Source organism: Leptinotarsa decemlineata, unplaced genomic scaffold (genome assembly GCF_025532065.1).
Source record: "Leptinotarsa decemlineata unplaced genomic scaffold, Ldec_3_MD MMD2_tig00026282_RagTag_RagTag, whole genome shotgun sequence".
NCBI lineage: Eukaryota > Metazoa > Arthropoda > Insecta > Coleoptera > Chrysomelidae > Leptinotarsa > Leptinotarsa decemlineata.
In genome coordinates this window covers 5,296,104-5,317,850 of record NW_027412668.1, presented here as the reverse complement: position 1 = coordinate 5,317,850, position 21,747 = coordinate 5,296,104, and the positions used below count along the sequence as shown (strand labels likewise).

Sequence of the window (21,747 nt, the reverse complement as noted above, 5' to 3'; positions counted from 1 at the left end):
CTTACAACACATTGAGGAATGGGAATGTTACTGGTTTCAGTCCCTGGCTTCACTATAAAACCGTACTGTGCGTGTAGCTTTCATCGTATTTACGATTGGCCGGTAATTTAGGTTTTTTAGCACAATCCTTTGAAGTAGAAGAGGACGTCAGAAATCGTTTCATAGTTCAGTTTTCTTATACGAAATCAGGATTAATAATTACAACACCCACAACGAACCTGTATGCCAAGTAAGTAACAATCAATCCTTTTTCAAAACCCATAGGTAAAAAATGAAACACACTTTGTTTACCAATTGTACTATCTGGGGATTCCTAGGTAAAATTCCTGAAGTGTTTTATTATTTTATTCATTACCTAGGAATTATAAATTCCAATGTAATAGAAAAACAAAGATGTCAGGTCGTTCACTGGGTTATAGGTATTTTTTTTTCTAGCGACCCTTGAGCTGAGTCATGTTTGCTATCAACAGCATGTTGTTCACATCTCTCACGCGTACCACCTGAAACGTTCCCGCATACCACTGGTGGTACGCGTACCACCGGTTGGGAACCCCTGGGTTAGACCGTATTTACCGAAAAATGATAATGTAATATTGAATATGAATAATAATTGTGTGTTTGACGTAGACATGACTGTTCAATCCCATAGCCCTGTTTAAATCACATTACTAGTTCCATTTCTTAGAAAAGTCTAGGTTGCTAGGTACATTTTCTGGTTCGTTCAGTTGAAAATCTTCATTTTTATTCCATCATTTTAAGAGTAAATTCTTTGCAGAAGAGATTATATTCTGTGCGTAGACCTCCTAACAAGTTTTTTATGTTTTCTAAAATAGTGAAAAGTGATGAAGGAACAGAAGATTTATCAAAAGATGCAGAATACAACAATAATTTGTTGCTTACAAAATCCAGAAAATTATATGATGTGTTATAGAATATTTATGGATTGCGATAACAAAAAGTTTGTATCAATTTTCGAAAAAGTTTTACCGCCATACCTTACAGGTTTATCCAAGAAATTGAAACCTTCGAGTTAATGGTCTACATATTTCATGTAGTTATATATCATAGACATCTTCAAATATTTTAAATTGTGAACCTTTTTGAAGCGTCAATCATATGGTAACTGTGCCAAAAAATCCCAAGAACTAGACAGAAGTCACTAATTCAATTTTTTTTTGAAGATCCAGATGAAGTAAAAATTCATAAATGAACAATGTATTTTATTCAGCTTGTTTTAAATTTTGGGAGAGCGGGAGTATGTAGAAGTGGTAAGCTATACCGATCGTTTATTATAGTGGAATATCAACAGAAAATATGACTGTAGATTCTGTAGACCATTAGGCTAATTATCTAATTTCTTTTTGATATACTAATGGTGAGGCATGCAAAAAACGGCTTGGTATCCATAAACTTGGAAAATGCCAGATGAAACTACAGAATTGTTCCGCTACATTGTAGTGGACTCTTGGGCACATATAACCACGTTAAAAATGCATGGAGGTTGGAGATCATCAACAATAGCCGAAGGTTATATTGAAGACTAAAGCTGCAAAAACAAATGATAGTCAAATACTTTTCTCGGATACCGAAAAACAATATATCGTCGTTTGTTGCAATACTTCACAATTGAATACAAATAATTATATTATTACAAAATGTAAAACATATTATCAAGCCAGTGTAGGACATTACTATAAATATCCACAACAATGATTACTATTATAGATTTTTATCCACTTACATTTTTGGTATGTTCTGTGTTTTGATTCAATTATTAATGTTAGTTGAAATGATAATGAAATTCTCAACTTTGTCGTTCTTTTTATCAGTTTCTGCCTTTGTAGTTAATTTATCAGAGTATTCTTTTTGCTTGAGTGCTTGTGCAAAGCAAGATTTAAAAAAATAATAAAAAGCTTTTTTTTCAACACATCAAAAATGCTACTACAAAAATTGAAGTTCACTGCGAAAGGGGTTCATTTTTAGTAAGTCCACATCATGAATTCCTAATCATGAATACATACATCTTCTTGGTAAAAAAATAGTAATAAATAATTTCAACAAGAAAAACTACATAAGACCACTTTAAAATTCATCCGGAGAATAAAAAAAATATTTCAATAGAACCTCCTTCATTTTCATTTTGAATTCAATCGAATATGAATTCCTCACTTGGCTGAGCAATTTTTTGATATATATAAATTCTGGGTTTCCATAATAAATCTCCCCATTCACTTGGAAACTAGGTTTTTTATACTTATAATCGATAATTTAATAATTAATAATATATTTTAAAAACATATTTTAAACATATTTAAACATCAAGGTTGCAAGTGATGTTTGTGTTTCCTATCTGGCGAATGGCTCGTTTCTGGATGAAATCCGGCAGCTCCATGGTATGCAGTTTGACAACTGCTAGTAAATTTCAACTATTGATTAGTCGAAAGATACGTTGGTTGAAACTGGAAAGTCTGAGATTGATGGAATGAGCTGTGAGGACATCGACAAAAGTTTGTTGGTCAAACTAAAAGAGTTATTGAAACGCCTTCCAAAGAACAGGTGGCTCATATCCAGTTTTGACCTGTATTGCTCAATTGACCTTGTAGAACAATATAATGAACATTGCTTGATATTCCACAATTTGAAAAGACATAAAAATTTTAATGGAGACCTCTATACTGTAGAACGGGAAAACTTTTCAGTTCAATACGAAAAGTTACTCCGTAACTTCAGATTATTGCAGCTTTCACAGGATTAGTTCTGTTCTCATTATAGCTCACGAATTGAGAAAGAAAAAGACAAGATTCATACACATTGAAAATATTAAAATTACCAATGTTTCCAAACTTATGCTCAAAGAATATTTACTTGGGAGGTGTCTCTGTCAAAGAGTTTTTTGAATGTCACCAAACAAACAATATTCTCTTTTCAGCATATGACTTTTTGAGTGTCCAATATATTTTTTACACTTTATCAATTTAATTTAATATGTGTCTTAATACTAGGTTTTAAATTATATCTTCAAAAACTTGTAGACGATTGGGAAATGTATCTATATCTTTATATTGTCAGCATTTACATATTAATGCAATTATTATTTTTTTGTTGATTTCTATATCATTGTTTGTGATCGACATAAAGGAATAAATTTGTTATTATTATTGTATGACCTACTTATTCCCTCTATTTTTTTTTCATACACCCTTGTTTATTCTTTTTAAGACACAATAGATAGGTGGAAATGTGTAATTGCAGTTTCTATAGAGCTAGATACTTCTGATGACAAACTGGATGGATTATTTAATATGTTTTTGTTTTGAGCTAATTTTTTATCCTATTTTTTGAACACCGATCGATCATAAAGTTTGAAAAAATGAAATCCCGTTTCATCGAAAAATATTTCGAATGACATCCAGCCTGAAAGCCCTTCGAAATCATTAAAAAAGCGAATATAACTCACTTGTTTGTATTCCGAACACTTTTTCATGGATAATTTGAAAAAGTGATGTCTCATTGAAGTTGAAATAACATACTATCTATATTCAAATGCGCGCCGACCGACACTCACAAGCGGAAAACAGCTAACAACCGACACCAACCACTGAAGTCGATAAGTGGACGCACATTACCAATTGCGAATACAGGGTGAGCCGCGAATACCAAGCGGGAACATGCGCATTTGGAGAGCTAAGGAAAAACGCATAAAGGAACGTTGAACGTTTCTGAAGGGGGAAATCGGGTTTTTCGTATTGGCCGACTTGAATTTCGACCTGCCTCAACTTACATAAGTGTATTTTATTGATATGCAAACAATGGTGGGTTGTATATTGTTCGAATTAGTTTCATTCGAAGTGGATTTTGGTCTGAATGGGAGATGGTTAGTACTTCAGAAACGTTGGTCAGCTGATATTAATTTAAAAACAGAATTATATAGAAATTGACATCGTTTTTCTGGATGATTACTCATGGTCATCCCTAAAAGAAACAATCTCAGGTGTACCGCAGGGAAGTATTTTAGGACCCTTGATGTTTTCAGTGTTTATTTTTGATTACCCCACTTTCTTATCACATTGTCAAGTACATCTATACGCAGATGATATACAGTTATATTTGTCTTCTCATAACACCGATACAAAAAGTTGCGTGGCCAATATAAACACAGATTTGCACAAAACAATTCTATACTCGGAGAATCATGGACTGAAAATCAATCCAAATAAAACTTTGGCCTTATGCATAGGGTCTCAAAGACAAATAGTAGAAACTCGGTGTAACTTTAGGCTCACTCTCGATAACGCAGATATTGATTGAGTAGACAGTGCTAAAAATCTTGGCGTAACCATAGATATCTATTTGTCTTTCCATGAACATGTGAGAAACATTTTCAAAGTATCATTCTTCAAACTCAAATCGCTATATAAATTCAAGTATCAGTTATCACAAGAAATGAAACTCAAGTTAGTTAAAACTCTTATTTTACCCCATATCGGGCATTGTTGTTCGATGTATTACAATTTTTTGCCGAAATATAACAAGCAGAAGTTACAACGTATACAAAATGCTTGCATGCTATTCGTATGCTATATACCATATGGTGAACATTTTTGATAAAAAAAATGAAGGAGCTGAATGTGAGATACAGAATCAAATATTTGATAAAAATGTTTTTGTTTAAGATGCGTCAAACTAAAACACCTAGTTATTTATATAGTTTATTAGGCAGGCATTCTAACATACATATGGTCCATTTGAGAATTAACTCATTCAACATACATAGACACCGTACTTCCAAATGTCAAAGATGTTTTTCTTATATAGCCCCTTCTTATCTGAATGAAATTTTACCCCTTTTAAATCATAATATTCATCAATTTTAGAAAGAAATAAAATCACTGATGCTTACTCTGCTCAGTGCTAATTAAAAAATTTGAAATTCAATGTATGATAGTGCAATGAAATTGTAAAATTGACCAAAATTATATTAAGAATATCGAGAGTTGTTAGCAAATATATGATCTATTATTTTTTCTCTTCTCTATCATTGTTATGATAGTAAATAAGAATTTTTATATTTTCTTACACTCACTGTATAATTTTTGGGAGGGGTGGAAGATAACCTTTGGCTAACCCTTTTCCTTTTATGTGTAAATGTATTTTTTTTTCATAATGAACGATATTATTATTATTATTATTCATTTTCCTAATTTTTTTCCATTCTCCCAAGCAAACTACTTGCTGATATAGTGCGTTCCAACGAAAACTTGACCCCTCCTATAAGCAGCAGCTAACCCTATATTTTTTTAGTGGCAGGGAGGTCGTGTGTGATATATCATTTGACAGGTCTTTTGTCACTCTATTACCTCTGTATGTTTTTTCGAAATTGATTCATTCGTTATCAAGAACTTGTATGTTGAACATAATAATTAACTGATTTAGTTACCTACTAATTGTTTTGATTGGTTTCCGGGTTTAGCTGTGGTCTTCTTTGGTTATAATCCCCAAGGGTTTCAACTGCAACTGCGGCAGTCATCTTCAGTGGCGTGGCGTGTCAACTTGACACGTCAAGAAGAGTACTTCGACCACGCCGCTGAAGATGACCAAAAGCCAACAAAAACATTGGCGCCAGCCGTAAAAGCCTACATTCCTATATTTTCGAAAAGTTATCTTTCGAAAACATAACACGCCCCATTTTTATCACGCAGAGTATGCTTTTGAGTTGCTTCACAATTCTAAGAAGAGTACTTTTACTGGCACTAGATGCGATGGCGAGCATTCTCACAAAATCGTTAAGCTCCATCTCAAGATGACGGAATCACAATGTTTACTACTTTACTCCTCATATCGACTTGTGATGCACTGTTTGGAACCTTTGGCGTAGTGATGAATGAGTTTTATCACAAAACCAAACCCTTATTTCTAATACCTCGACACGTGTTTCGATCACCAAGTGATCATCTTCAAGGGGAAGATTAAACTGAGTATAATCTCAGGAATATTAATCTCAAAAAGGTTAATCAATCTCTCAGTTTGATCTTCCTCTTGAAGATGATCACTTGGTGATCGAAACACGTGTCGAAATATTGGGATAAAACTCCAGTAATATTCCCTATTTCGAGCTCAACTGCATATTGTTTTGCTACTGACCCTGTCTGCAAAAACTTTTCCATCAAATCTAATATAGATTTATTGTTCTGAAAAATAATGAATATCCTATAAGTCAGCTATGTAATGCAATAAACTATTGTAAGTACTCATTTACTACATCAATAATCATACAGACATATTGAGCTTAAATAACAGTTGAATATTATCAACTTTTCCATTCAAATGATGGAAGTTTTTGTTAAGAGTATAGAGAAAATTTGTGTACTGTTATTTTTCGTCCATCGAATAGAACATGTTGAAACTGAAAAAAAAATAAGAGGGTCATGAAAAGAAGGAAACTACTTGTTAGGAATCACACGTTAAAAGGTAAGACCTCGTTAGTCCTTGGCTCGCACAAGTTTCTCAACTTCTGAGAGTTGTCGTTCGTATGGGGGCGAAAGCTGATTAACGGAAAAAACAGATTTTAAACAGAACAGAACAAATTTTAATTACCCAACAACGGCATCCTCATTTTCGAAGAACATACTCAAAAAAATGAAATATCAAATCAACCACCTTTAGTATGATTTCTTGTAGAGGATAGCCGTATCATCGGCGTAGAGAAACACCTTCACACGCTCGGACTTCGGGAGGTCGCTGGTGTGAAGCGAGTATAACGTAGGCGAGAGCACGGCTCCCTGTGGTACTCCAGCGAGGATCTTCCTGTTGACAAAGCCTTCTACTCTAACCTGAAATATTCTGTCTTTCAGGAAAGACCCAATCCACCGGATTAGACCCCGAGGCAGGTCGAGCCCAGTTAACTTATGCAAAAGGCCCTCGTGCCATACACGGTGGAAGGCCTTCGAGATGTCTTATAAGACGACGTGGACTTTGCGATTATTATTTAGCTCTGCGATGGCGGTTTCGACCAGTCTCGGAGCCTGTAACTCACTGGTGTTCTCTCCTGAAGCCGAATTGTTCGTCAGGCAGATCATTTCGGTCATCGACTTCTTCGTTGAGCCTTTGCAGAACGACCCTTTCAGTCAGCTTAGCCGCCGACGAAAGCAGACTGACCGGGCGATATTTCTGTGGGAATAGTGGGTTCTGGCCCTGTTTCGGGAGCATGACAATGATCGCATGCTTCCACCTTCTGGGGAAGTATCTGAGGACCAACGAACTGTTTATCTACTATATTTAGTAAGTTTTCAACGCAGTTTTCTGGGAGCCTCTTCAACAACCTATATTCGTTATTGAATCGACCTCCGGAGGATTCTTGGCCTTTGCGGCTCTGATATAACCCTTCAGCTATTCTACAGAAGTTGGGCGGATGTTATCGTCGTCATCTTCCCTGAGGATGCGGTGAACCACAATCGTCTTCAGGTGATGAATATTTATAGGTCATTCGAGCGCTTTCACCTATCCCTCTCTCCGCTTCGCCGGTTTAGCAGGAGTTGACCGTTTGGCGGGAGTTGACCGTAATCAAGCGGAAAACAGTGGACTCCCGGTAAACCAGTGAAGCGGACCTTGCCACTGAAGATGACTGCCGCAGCTTCAACTGCAGCTGTCAACCTTTGAAGATTATAACCAAAGAAGACCACAGCAACCGCGTGTCAACTGAAACTTCAAGAAGAGTACTTCGACCACGCCATTGAAGATGACAGCCGCAGTTGCAGTTGAAACTTTTGGAGATTATAAGCAAAGAAGACCACAGCATTTTTTCAGTTATATTTTTATTTATTTTTTAATTTTTTTTCATTTATTGGTGTTTTAATTTTCTTGCTCATTTATATTTTTTTTATTTATTTTTTATGTGGCCATGTTCATCATTTATCTTCATTATTTCATTTTATTCGTTTTATTGTATTTCAATTTCACGTTTTATTGCTTTTATATAATTGATATTTTAGCTATTCATTCTGTTCTTTCATAGATTTCGAATCATATTAAAATCATATTAGACAACGGAAGTCCGAAATAGTTAAATTCACCATGAAATATCGTCAACCACTTTCGAACAAACTGTGAAAGTAGTTGTTTCGACGGGGCTCCTCCTGCTTTTTTTTGTTTGAAATGGAGAAGTAATAATCTAGTATTGGATCACTAATGCCTTCGTGCTCTGGTTCCACCAGTTATCTTCAGCGGCGGCCCGTCAGAGGAGGCAAGGGAGGCTTAGCCTCCCCATAAAGTTTGAGGCTATTCATCGCAATAAATTAAAAGATATCGACAAATAATTATGTTTTTTTTTTCGAAAAATGCTTGGGTATCGTTACTTTACCATTAATTTTTAATATGAATACAAAATATGCCCGAAAAAACACTATCACTCACTACGTAGTACGTACCACACTGTATCCTGCATCAACAAACCTCAAACGCACCGCCCATGAACGAATAACGAATAAACCATCAACCCGAAATAATAAATGTCATACGTTGCAAGGGAGCCAAGCCTCCGACCGATTTAAAAAACACAAGCTTCGCGGGCCGATCTAACCAGCGACATACGTCCCGATTTGTAATTTCAGTTGCAGAAATTATAGCGTTAGAGGAGGCTAGCCTCCAGTTGATCTCCGTTAGTGTACGACTGCGTTTGTCTTTTATTTAATTATTTGGACGGGATGCCGTGACGGACCGGGACTGAAAAATATTTCGGTAAATCGTTTTAGTGTTTCTTGATAATATTTATTATTTGTGTATAAAATAGGCGGTATTGTATTATAGCAGTGCTTCTTGGTAATATTTTTAATGTGTTTTTGAAGTGTTTTCTTTCAATTTCAAGGTGTTTTCAGGTTTTCACTTTTCGGTAAGTTTTTTTTTCATTTATTATTATGAATAAGTTGGACGAAATTAAAAAATCTGATGATTGGTTGCTGACAAATAATTTTAAGTTTTTATCTTATGATAATAAATTTTACATTATTAAAACTCTGGGAACGCATCAACCAAATCTGATTTCAATCGAGGATTTAATATTAGTTGGTACGATAAACGCGATTGGTTAACCGGCTCCATTAAACGAGAAAACTTTTTTGTTGGCCCTGTGTTTTATTTTCCGTACAAACCGAATACCAAAAGTGGTCTAAAATAGGATACTCCGATTTGAAAAATTTACCTCGTACTATAGAAAGACATTTTAAATAAAAGGAGCATATTATTTCGTCTTGTAAATTAAAATTACTAAGCAAACAAAATATAGCAACAGCTTTAGATACAGCTCAAAAAGAGGCCATATTTTTTTTTAATAATCAGGTTAGGGAAAATCGGTCGAATTTAAAAAGACTTATCGATATTACGATTTGTTTGGGTTCCCAAGAAAGAGCTTTTCGCGGACACGATGAAACCGAAGATTCGATTAATCGCGGCAATTACAAGGAACTTTTAATGTTATGGGGCAAATATGATTCACAATTTGGCACTTTTTTTAACGGTAGCAAAGAAATTGAAAGTGTTTCTTGTTTTGCATGGGAAATTGACGCAACTACCGATATTACCTGTACATCACAACTTTCAATCGTTTTTAGATATGTCAAAGATGGTAATATGGAAGAACGTTTTATGGGTTCACAAACTAAAATAAATTCCATAGCTCCTCATGAACTTTTTACGCATTATCATGCCCATGCCCTAACTTTAGTATTAAGCAAAGCGTGCAACAACATAAAAATTTTCGCGCCTCCGGCGGGCTTTTCTGTATGTATATAGTCTTTATGACTTTAGCCTCCCCTGTTCTCCAATGCACGAGCCGTCACTGGTTATCTTGCAGTGAAAGACAGAGGAAAAGTTGCTTGGAAGAGCAAAGTTTAAGGTTTCTGTCAATCCCAAAGATGGAGTCTTCATAAGGAGAGGCACTCATGCTTAGGTACTTTTAAACAAATAAATTGGTGACGGCTAATAGAAACAGGTATCTTAAATCAAATTCCAAAGTTAGTGAAGTCGTGATACCCACTTCTAGTCAGAAGAAATTCAGTTTTCATGCAGTGAATGCTTAATGAAGCACTCCAATCACATGCAGCACGGCATTTCCTCGCCGACCATTTAGGACTTCAATTCGTCGATTCACTAATACGATCGTAGGGATTCATGAAGGCAGAAAGCAAGTCGCCGCAGCTCCAAGAATTCCTCATTACGTCACACAGTGATTCATATCGCCTCGTTGAGTTAATGAACCATAATGAACCTGATGCGCGGCATTTTGCACGTCGGAAAAATTAAACGATCCGAAATTGTTTATTCCGATCAGGCACTCTATTCCTTACATAACTAAACCATGACCATTGTTCGAATTGCACCTGTCTAATAGAAGAATCGCCGTGCCCAGCCCTTCCGTTCGACATCAATTTAATTGATTATGCGGTGGGTGGGCAAATTTTCGCTGAATATCACGCAAGGCACTGCTCTAGGTCCAGGACTTTTTTCCATTTATATCAGTAACCTACATGGGCCGAGAAAGGAAGGTTAAATTATTGGATTTGCAGATTGTGGTATGGTTGGCTTGATTGAAATAATCATTTTTATTACTGATAGTCGATGTGTTTGTTTATTGTCATAATTAGTGTTGCCGGCGTTCAAACTTCAAAATCACCAAATCTATGAGGCAAAAATCACCAGGTTTGAAAAAATATCACCAGATTTCAGAAATTCTGCCTATTGAACAAAAAATGAATAGGAAATTGTGACCAAAACTACTTAAATACAAAGTTTGAAACAGAAAATATATTGAAATGAATATTCATTCTTACACAATAAAAAAAATAAACAGAACTCTTTTATAAATAAATATTTGAGCAAAAACAAACAGAAAATTAATGGCCAAGACAATAAATGAAAAAAAAATGAACAGAACTCTCTTGTGAATAAATATTTGAACAAAAACAAACAGAAAATTAATGGCCAAGTATATTTTGTTCATCAACTACCTACTACTATTATCATAGTGTTTGCATCATCAGCTCCAAAACCAAATAATCCAGTTTTAAAATTTATTTTATGACTATTGAATAAATTTACAATTGCTTAATAAATACCATTGGCAGTATCGGGAACAGGGATTAAAGCTAAAAATTCGTCATGAATAATCAGGTTTTCCACAAATCTAGCAACAATTTCCAAGTTTTTGACACATGAATGGTCAGTCGATTCATCAATGAGAATGGAAAACTTTGTAACAGTAATAACGAAGCTAGTGAATGATGACCTAAAACATTTTTAATAATAGCAGTGCATTTTGTGCGCTTCAAATTAACATCTTTCGCTGCCTCAGGATTTTTGTGCGCTTCTTTCATCAATTCTCCCAAATGATAAACACTGCTTATAGCAATGTTATGTTCCACAATGAATGAAGCTAATTTTATTTCTAGTTCTTGTGTTTTTTTTAGTTCGGTTGTCTGTAACGAACCTCATTTATGAAACTGGTTGCTGCAATTTTACAGAAGAAGCTTTCTGCATGTGTTTTTTCGTCATTTCATGCTTTTGTACTGATACGATTCCACCTTGCAAATCTATATTACAGCATTTACAAAAAAAATTATTGCTACATTTGAATCCATTGCTAATTGCTACATTGAATCCATGTAAACTTTTTTTCCATTGGGAATTGTATTTATGCTGATAATTCCTCTTCTGTTTGGATATATGTTTTTTGTTTGAATATCAATGTTAGCATTTAAATAATGAACAGAACCACAGAACACAGAAGATATGTGATTGAACATAGAACTCATATAATCATACGCTATACAAATGGTATGAGTTGTGTGAATTCATGCTTCATGCCGATGATAACAATGCGAGGTTGTCGTTTTCAGTTACGGGCTATGCGAGCCACAAGCTTAGCGTTCTTCTTTTTCAATTTCAAATTCGTCATAAACAAACAAAAATCACCAAAATATCACAGAATATGAAAAATAATCACAAAATCACCACATTGACATGAAAATCACCGAATCTGGTGATAAATCACCAGTCACATTGGTCATAATCCAGAACATTCGAACTGTCAGATGAAAAACTAAAATTATAAACATGGAACATGATACTACACAGATGACATTGTGATATTTTTCAAGCAACTAGTTGCAATGATATAGGCAAACATAGCACAACGCTTCAACAGGGACTTCCGAACTCTGACAATTGATAACGGTCACCTTGTTGAAGCTACATGTTAGTTGTCATTTATTCAGTCTGTTTTTCCAAATCACCATGGACAGACATAGTATTCAAAAACACATGCAAATAATGAAATTGTTTTATCAAAATGGGTGTACCGTTCGGGCAACGTATCGCACGGCGCCGGCGCTTCACCCATTTTACGGTCGCCATATTTAGAGTACTATTCACAATGTGGTGGATGGGTTAATCTGAGACCACTGGATTAGAAAACGATCGACCAACATCCATACGTTGAAAAAACACAAGATCTGCCGAACACATCTCCGCTGTCTGTGAAAGTGTACAGGAGAATCCAAAGCAGTCGAATTCACGAATTCACTCGGCGTTTTGCAGACCGCAACTAGGTTAATTTTGCGTCGTAACTTAGGCCTACACCCGTACAAAATTCAACTGACCCAGGAATTCGAGGTAAATGACCATAGACAACGACGTATGTTCGCTGAATGGACTCTGGAGCAGTTGGCAACTGACCCTAATTTACATCGAAAAATCATCTTCAGCGCCGAGGCCTATTTCTAGGTAGACGGGTTCGTGAATAAAGAAAATTTTCGAATTCGGGACAATAACAATCCACATGAGATCCAAGAGCGTCCAATGCATCCCGAAAGAGTCACTGTTTGGTGTGGATTTTGAGCTGGCGGCGTCATCGGGTCATATTTCGTTGAGAACGACGTTGGCCAGGCCATCACTGTCAACGATAGCACTATAGGTCGATTATAACCAACTTCTTTTGGCCACAATTGTATTATTTAGACACCAGCGATATGGGGTTCCATGGGGAGGGATGAATGATACGCATGGGAATGCCAGAGAATGTGGGTGAGGCCTGTATAAGTTTTATAGGGGAGCGAATAGTCACCTGTGGGACGGTCTCTGAAACGGTAAACAGATGCTGTCCACAAGGGTCTAGTTTGGCATCGACCCTATGGTAAATAGTCATGGAAGAATGGTTCGAGAGAATGAGGAGGATGAAAGTAAGACAAGGCTTCGGAGCGTATGGGGTGCATGTGCAGGCCTATGCGGATGACCAGCTGGTCATCATCGAGGGTAGCTCCGTTGAAAGTATCGAGAATCGATGGGAGGAGGAGATGTGGTTGGGGTACATTGATAGAAAAACGGAATGCATGTACATACAGGCCAGAAGGGATGAAAGACCCCCGTTCATAAGAATGAATGGCAGGGAAATTGAGATCAGTATAAGTGTGAGATACCTGGGAATTGTGGTGGACTCTGGACTTCTGTGCATAGAACACCACAAGGAGGTAAGAAAAAAGGTGAGTGCGCTAGCAGGGAAAATGAGAAGACTGACCGGGGGGGACATCGTACTTAGAAGAGAATGGGTCAGAGTGATATAGGAAAAGGTAGCCAAGCCTGCAGTTATGTATGGAGTGCAAGTGTGGGGGAGTAGAATGCATGACAGCAGAGTCAGGAGACAGCTCAGCGCGGCCCTGAGGCCTTTTCTGATTGCCTAATGTGGGGCGTACAGGACGGCACCGGCAGCTGCGCTCAGCGTGATCTCTGCACTACTTCACGTTGAAGTTAGGGCCAGATACCATGAATGGAGGGCGAATGGACAAAGAAAGATTGAGGGCAGGGTGAAAGGGATGGATGAGGTACTCCCTTGGATGCGAGGAATGCAGCTGGTGGAAGAGAAGGACGAAGGTTTGACTGAGGTGTACGTGGATGTCGGAGCGAATATGGAAAACGGAAGAATGGGCATGGGTTGGGCGTATGAAAGGAAAGGGGGTGAATGAATTCGAGGAAACGAACGAATCACCGGACAGGCCAGCATGAACGAGGCAGAATTGATAGCGATAGAGAAAGTGATAGGCATATGGAGCACGAATGAGAGTGTGAGAGTGGTCAGTGATTCTGCCATGGCTGTGGAGAGGATGAATGCGATACGAGTAAAGAATAAAAGGTTGGCTATGATTCAGAGAATGCTTGTGGCAAGGAGAGAAAGGGGGCACGGACCCAAATCGTATGGCGCAGGGGCCATCAGAGCGGTAACCTGGGTAATAAGAAGGCACATGAAGAGGCAACTCGAAACCTCAACCTCGAGTATCACTTGGAATGTGACAAGAATGGATAGTAAGAATGAGGAGAGAAAAAGGATAAAAGAGCGCATCATGGAAGAATGGCAGGTTCAACCTGGGACCTGAGGTACGATGCCCCCGTGGCTGGGGGAGCCTGAAACGGCAGAGCACGTGCTTGAGAGATGCATGGAGGGAGAGAAAGTCGGATGGCGTGAATGGAAAGAGCGACTCGAGCGAGAAAACGGAGGAATGCAATTCAGGAGGGTGAATGGAAAGAAAGGGGAACGGATTCACGTTGCGAATGAATGGGCAAAGAGTGTGGTGAGGGGTGAAAGGGAACAATGAGAGGCAAACTGTCGAAAATAAAACTTGAGAGGAAATGTGGTGAACAGTTCGCGCCCCGGTCCTGGTGTGGACTTGGTGTGTGAACCCGAATTGTTGTTAGTTTCTGGACGCTAGACAATGTAAAATGTAGGTTATTGTTGTGTTTTTGATAGCTTGCTGTTCATTGAAGATTATATAGGGAATCATTATTAGTAAAGTGCACTAAAAAAAATGTAAACATTTAAGTTTCTGTTAAAATTTTATTGTAACTATGTTGATTGGGAAATAAATAAAAATGGGTCTTCTACCCCGCTGGGATCGTCCCTTCGTGTGGCCGGCGTTATGCGTCGACTGCACGATGTAGGGGTGAGTTCGGAGGAGTAGGGGTTCCCTTGACAGTGGTGGTGCTAAATCGAGGAAAGATGCTTAGTTGTAAGGCTTTCGAGCCAGGCCAGAGGAAGGCGACGGCATTATTCATGTCTGTGAGAGAGTGCAAGAGAATCCGAGGCAGTCGATTTCACGTCGCTCACGAGAACTAGGCCACACTTTTGCGTCGTGACTTGGGCCTGCACCCGTACAAGATTCAACTGACCGAGGAACTAAAGGTAAACGACCATACACAATGACGTGTATTCACTGAATTAGCTCTGGAGCAGTTGGCAACTGACCCTAATTTTTATCGAAAAATCATTTTCAGCGATGAGGCACATTTCTGGATCAATGGGTACGTGAACAAACAAAATTGTCGAATTTGGGATGATACCAATCCGCATGAGATCTAGGTGTGACCAACGCACCCCCAAAAAGTCACTGGTCGATTATTACCAACTTCTTTTGGCCTGAATTGTATTATCCGGACACCGTTAGACTTTTTCTTGTGGGGTTTCCTTAAGTCGCAGCGGTCCTCAAAGTCAACATTACCCATGACATCGGTTATATTCAGCCTGATTTATGCGCCAGGGTCATGGAAAATTGGACGTTTCGGATGCGTTCCACCCAGAGAAGTTGTGGCAACATTTCAACGATGATATTTTCCACACATAATGGCATCAATGGGTCTTTCAAACCAGTAAACATTTTCGAGTGTATCTCACACTTATTTAAATTTAAAGTAAGATAGAGATGAAAAAAACCGTTACAATACTGTCTAGAGAATATGCCATTTTTTTGAGAGATTTCAAAAATATAATCCATTTTCCTTAAGACAGCTATAGCTTAGCACATATGGAAATGTCCTATCAAATAAAAAACTTCCTTCAATGTTAGTTACTGCGTGAATAATTTATTACTATTATTATATTTCAATTTAACGGGTATTTTTGTAAATACCCTGAGAAATTGTATCTTACGATTTCACAGTGTATAAAAAATTAGGGCGAACGTTATAATGTTTAACCCACTTACATACACAAATATCAGAACAGCTGAATATCACACCTGCAAATGGTGAATTTATTGAAAAACTTGAGAGAAATTCAACAGGTATCTTTTTTATTTTTGGATTAAAGAATGTGTGATTTAGTTTATCGAACTGTCGTTAATAGTTTTCAATAACTGTTATGCTGCCTGTTTTTCAATCATCTATGAATTGGAAAATTAGTTTACTATGACAAATCATCTTTTAGAAAAGTTCCAGATGCCTTACACAATTTTCTTGACTCCAAGTGAGGAATTACTTTTGAGAATATTTGGTCTTGAGAGTAGGTATTTGATAATTGAAAGGAGTATATTTTTAGGAGAGATTATTTTTGGGGAGAGAAAAGGTTTTGACCTTCTATACGTCTCCATCTTTATACAAAATGTGGAAATCTCCCAAAAAAAGGAAAAAAAACAATTGATTTCATAATAAACTCTCTAGAGAGATGTGTAGATCCTGTAAAGAAGACACAAACTGGAAAAAAAGCCCTCCTGAAACAACTACTTTCATATAAACATTGAATTACACGAAAGAAAAAAATACAGCTATTTTATGTGAACATTGAATTATACAATTGAATGCAGATATCATTCACAGAATTGTATATGAAAATGGCGTACATCCGATGTTAGTACGTAATAACATTCGCTCGCTTATTTGATTTAATCCCAGTCATAGGAATCTTTGAAATAAAATCAACATATTAGAGAACAAATCCAGTGATACCTTAAAAATGGATGATTAGTAAAAACATCTCTGAAGAAGAGAAAATATACTTTGAATCAAATTAAACCCAACAAATAGTTATATTACACAATGTATACAGTGCATTTCTTTAATGTCCCCCCCCCTTTTTATTTTTGAACGGCCCAACTCAAAAAATTTAAATTTGGGATGATGAAATAAATGCATGAATAGGCTTTATTTTGAAGCGAAATTGACAGGTGAAACTTTTAAGATGGCGACTGGGCGCTATCTGGGAAAAAAATTAAATGGAAAGGAGAATCTTATGACACATCGTTTTGAAGCTCCTGACAAATGCTTCACAACCCTAGAATATAATGTCAATATCTTCAACTACTACAAAGTAGCAGAACTTTTATAATTGCCTGAATACATTGACATTTAACTACATAATACGAGGTAATAAGCTTGAGGTCAGTTCATGAGATGCTCGAAATGGTTGCCTTGAACTTCTTGACATATGAACAGCCTATCCGGTATATATCCTGTATATCCAATATTGAGGCAGGTTCAGTTTCGCACACCTTTTGCTTCAAATATCCACATAAAAAAAGTCCAAAGGTGTCAAATCTGGCGAGCGAGCTGGCTATTCTGTAGAACCTTGACGGCCAATCAAACGATCGGGAAGAGTAGTATCCAAATAATTTCTTACTTGTCTGGAGTAATGTGGTGGTGCTCCATCTTGTTGGAATACAATATCCATATCGAATTCATTAGGATTCGCTTCGACGATTTCAGTGATGAGAGGGTCAACAGTAATTTCCAGCATATTCAAATACGGTTCCCCTGTTGAATTTTTATCAATAAATAGAAGTCTAACAATACGGTTTCCCAATATTCCCGTCCAAACGTTCATTTTTTCTGGATATTTCATGTGTTTCCCGAAAAACGTGAGGGTTGGTGTCACTCCAATAACGGCAATTTTGTCTGTGAACATTGCCGTTTGAAAAAAATGTACATTCGACACTGAAACAAATATTGTGGAGATAGATAGGATGCCTTGCAATGGTTTCCGTCATGATTTCGTAGAATTCTGTTCTTCGATCAAGGTCATCTTCAGTTAATTTGTGTACCATTTTAATGTGTATGGATGATACCTAATCCTCTTCAAAAGTCTCCACACAGTAGAAGGAGACACCCCACAAATATTCGCGACGGAATAAGTAGACTGTTCAGGATTTACTACCATCTCACCAATTATTTGCAATTGCTGTTATGTACACCACCGGTAGTTGTGAATTTGGATACAAGTTCCCCCAAATATTTTCTACAGATAGCACGATTCGAAAAACATTCATTGAAAATCCTCTCGGTCTCGTGAAACTTACGCGTTACACTGTAAATAAAAATCACTTCAATTTATTCTTCCAACGGACGAGAAGTGACCATTTTAGAGATTGTTGACCTGTAAAAACTGAAAACTAAATGAGAATATTCTAACTAAACAATGATGTTCATTGTCGTACTGACATTTTTTGGCGTTTTTACAAACAAAAAATAACTTAACAAACCTTATCGGGTTGTTGGAATTGCCATATGGCAGATAAAAAGAATATTTTTAGGAATATCGATATTGATGTGTTTGTCTTCAGGAAATTATTAAATGTTACGCCATTTTGTGGTAGGTGAAGATATTGACTTCATATTCTAGGGTTGTGAAGTATTCGTCAGGAGCCTTCCCAGATTTCACCCAGTCGCCATCTTGAAAGTTTCATCTGTCAATTTCACTTCAAAATAAAGTATTCATGCATTAATTTTATTATCCCAAATTTCAATTTTTTGAATGGACCCGTTTAAAAAATAAAAGGGGGAAACTTTAAAGAAATGCACTGTATAATATAAAAGCATGTCCCTTCAGGAGAATCGCTACAATTTGGCAATGCCACAACGAAATTTCAAAAATAACGCATGACACATTGAATAGGATTCACCGGTATAAAAATATGATAGGCTCATTGAAATTTACTAACTTTATTCTCGAATGATTCATGATTTTCGTATTTATTTTATTTGTTCCTGTCACTCGTCGTTTCTCCGAACTAATTCAGTTTATCTTGCATTCTGGTATTTTCCCTTTCGATCTAAATAAACAAACATTTTGATATCTCTTCCGGGCAACAAATTCTTATGCTAAGCCTCTGCAATCAAATCCACGCTTGTCTATTTCACCATTCCATTTCAGATTACTCAAACTTCGAAAAATGCCGTTGATTACTTAGATTTTCTTCAAAATAAATAAGTCCCTGAACCTCGTGAAGAATTGAAAATGGTCTCCAAGTTTCAAGAATGCATTCCTTTTGACGATTCCTGTACTATTATACTTATGCTTGGTTGAAATTATTTTATCTAATCTTAATAGGTTCTTAAGTTGTTATGGTCAAGTTTTGAAATTACCTTGTGATTTTTGATAGCAAACTTCCTTAAAAAACACAGGTTATCGAAACATATTATTCCAAAATGCAACTTTCTATTCAGTTGTTCTTGTGTCTTTTGCTTTTCACCCATTCCTATACCAACTTGGTTAAACGATCTTTCGATAGAACTTGTAAGTATTACATTTTAAAATTAATATATCATAACTTTTTTGTTAACCCGCAATTATCTAATGGATTATTCCTCATAGAAACAAGTTGGCAGTGAAGGACATTACGTCGAGCGGAGAAAATGGGGTTTTTGTTTTTAGTAAGGTCGATCAGATTAGTTTCCACAAACTATGTATGTTGAGATCCATAAAATAATACACCTTCGCGAACAATTCTGAAGGTTTGCAATTCCATCATCACCCGAAGATGATTGTGGATACTAACAATCGAAACGTCGTGAAGTAAGAACAATGGAAGTCCAAACTAATGAGATTCAAGTATTACTTCATTTCAAACATTTCCAACTTCCCAATACTTCCGACTATACCAAAAACTAACCACAACTTTATTATTGCAAGTAGAATACCCAGTATATTCAGTGGTTCTCTTTTTTTTGTCTAATATGTACGGATTTTGAGATATATATTTTCATAATTTCTCTGATGAAATGAAGTTTTTTAATACAGAAATCTCAGAAGATATGGAAAACAACAAAAACAATCTGGCCAGTCATACCATCGAAGTTCAATCTGTAATTCCAGTCAAAGGACTTGAACACATCAATCGAAAAAGTCCTGTGGAGGAGGGAGAAGGTTTTGGATTTCTACTTCTTCATATTTATACAAAAAATGTGGGTTTTGAGTTCAAAAAAGGGATGGGATATATATTATTGTGAACATCTGTGGCGCTAAGCATTCTAGCCGTATAGCCAAATATTAAAAAATATTTGTCTCGGAACTGTAAGCGATATTACAGAGTTTTAAAACAAAACTACTTACTACATATATCAGATCACCAAATAACGTTCCTCGCTGGGATTCCAATATTTTTGGAGATTCGACCATATAAATGGTCGCTTAAGATGTTGAAGCATTCCAACCTCAACAAATAAATGTTGGGCATTGAACTGTTGAATAATATATTTTTCTATTCAATAACAATAATGAAATAAAATCAACTTAGAACCCATTACCATAATTCTAGACAAAAAAAGTGACAACTGTCCAATTTTTTTTCATATTCGTCAGTATTCTAGTGGATCATTCATATGTAAGAAGGTCACCTGTTGATATTTGCTTGCGTAAACCATATTTACGGTCGCTTAAGATATTGAAGCATCCCAGCCTCAACAAATAGATGTTGGACATCCAACTGTTAGATAATTTAAGGACATATCCAATAATAATAATGAAATGAATTGAATTCAGAAACCATTATCATAATACTACACAAGAATGTAACACAGGTATAAAAAATATAAATCATTTATAACACATGACCAAATGAAATAAAAACTATCATATCTTTTTGAATAACATAGTAAGAAATTTATGAAATAGTAAAAATTCAAGTGTGCTTCATACAGGGTAGCTGTGACAAGTATGTCACCATGGCATATCTCTATCCGATGGTCCATATTTTCAATGACTCAGAGACATTAAATTGAAGTTCAATGTCGTTAATACCGAATTATCTCATCCTTTACCTCTTGAATTGTTCTTGGATTCTTAATGTACACTTTTCCTTTTAAATATCCCCAAAGAAAGAAGTCCAACAGTGTCAAATCACATGATCGTGGCGGCCAATTAACATCACCATGACATTAGATAACACAATCGTTGAAATTCTCGCACAAAAAGCCATTGTTTTGTTGGCTGTGTGGCAAGTGACGCCATCCTGTTGGAACCACATATCGTCCAGGTACATATCCTCAATTTCTGGCCACAAGAAGTCAGCTACAATGAGTTGATTGAAGTCAACGTATCGTTTGTTTAGAACACCTTTCCTAATTAGCAATAATGTGCGATTAAATCCTCGCCTCCCTGTATGAATATACAAGAAATAAATTCGATTTTTTTTCAGTCCACCTACCTTTTCTGGGAATTGGGCCATATTGTACAGGTTGTCCTCCACATTTTTGTGATGATGATCCAGTTTTGATTCACGGATATTGCTGCGGATGTGCCAAGTTTTACGGTAATTATACAACCAAATAACCCTATAGTTGGCGTTTTCAGGAGTACAGTTCTGATGTTTGAGAAAAGTACTTGTTTTGGATTCATTCTATACCAGGGATTCCAGTACGTAACTCTTTTTGTTTTTCAGATGTGCTGCCAATAAAATGTCCACCGTTTCTGCTATGTCCTTTCAACTCGTACGATTTATGCGAAAAATATGAATACATGATGTATTGTTGTTGTAGCCGTAACAAATAAGTACTAATGAATAAATACTATTGAAAAATAGCGCAAACTGTGTTTGAATAAACGATACAGAAGTATTAGGTTCTTTCAAAAGTTTTGTTTTGAAGAATATTTCTTTTTCTCAGTGTAACAAAGAACCATTTTCAATTCGTTAATAAACTTTTTGGATTACGTACCAAGAAAACTCT

General features: G+C 36.4%; 2 protein-coding genes across 3 annotated transcripts in view; one reads left to right on the top strand and one right to left on the bottom strand.

Annotated features, from left to right (window-relative positions):
- The window catches only part of LOC111511058 (uncharacterized), a 29,848-nt gene extending 26,223 nt beyond the window's left edge, over window positions 1-3,625 (bottom strand). Inside the window, exon 1 of the mRNA XM_074179696.1 lies at window positions 3,458-3,625. The gene's annotated coding sequence lies outside the window, so the exon portion shown is untranslated. The remainder of the gene's footprint in view (window positions 1-3,457) is intronic.
- Window positions 1-21,653, top strand: part of LOC141484635 (uncharacterized) — a 29,439-nt gene extending 7,786 nt beyond the window's left edge. The window contains exons 1-3 of one of the 2 annotated variants that reach the window (XM_074179699.1): window positions 18,720-19,318; window positions 21,219-21,332; window positions 21,462-21,653. In XM_074179699.1, coding sequence (XP_074035800.1) covers window positions 19,231-19,318; window positions 21,219-21,332; window positions 21,462-21,571 — 312 coding nt within the window. In that variant the 5' untranslated portion in view covers window positions 18,720-19,230 and the 3' untranslated portion in view covers window positions 21,572-21,653. Of the gene's footprint in view, window positions 1-18,719; window positions 19,319-21,218; window positions 21,333-21,461 lie in introns of those variants that run through there. The other variant, XM_074179700.1, reaches the window with a different exon arrangement.
- The last annotated feature ends 94 nt before the right edge of the window (window positions 21,654-21,747 follow it).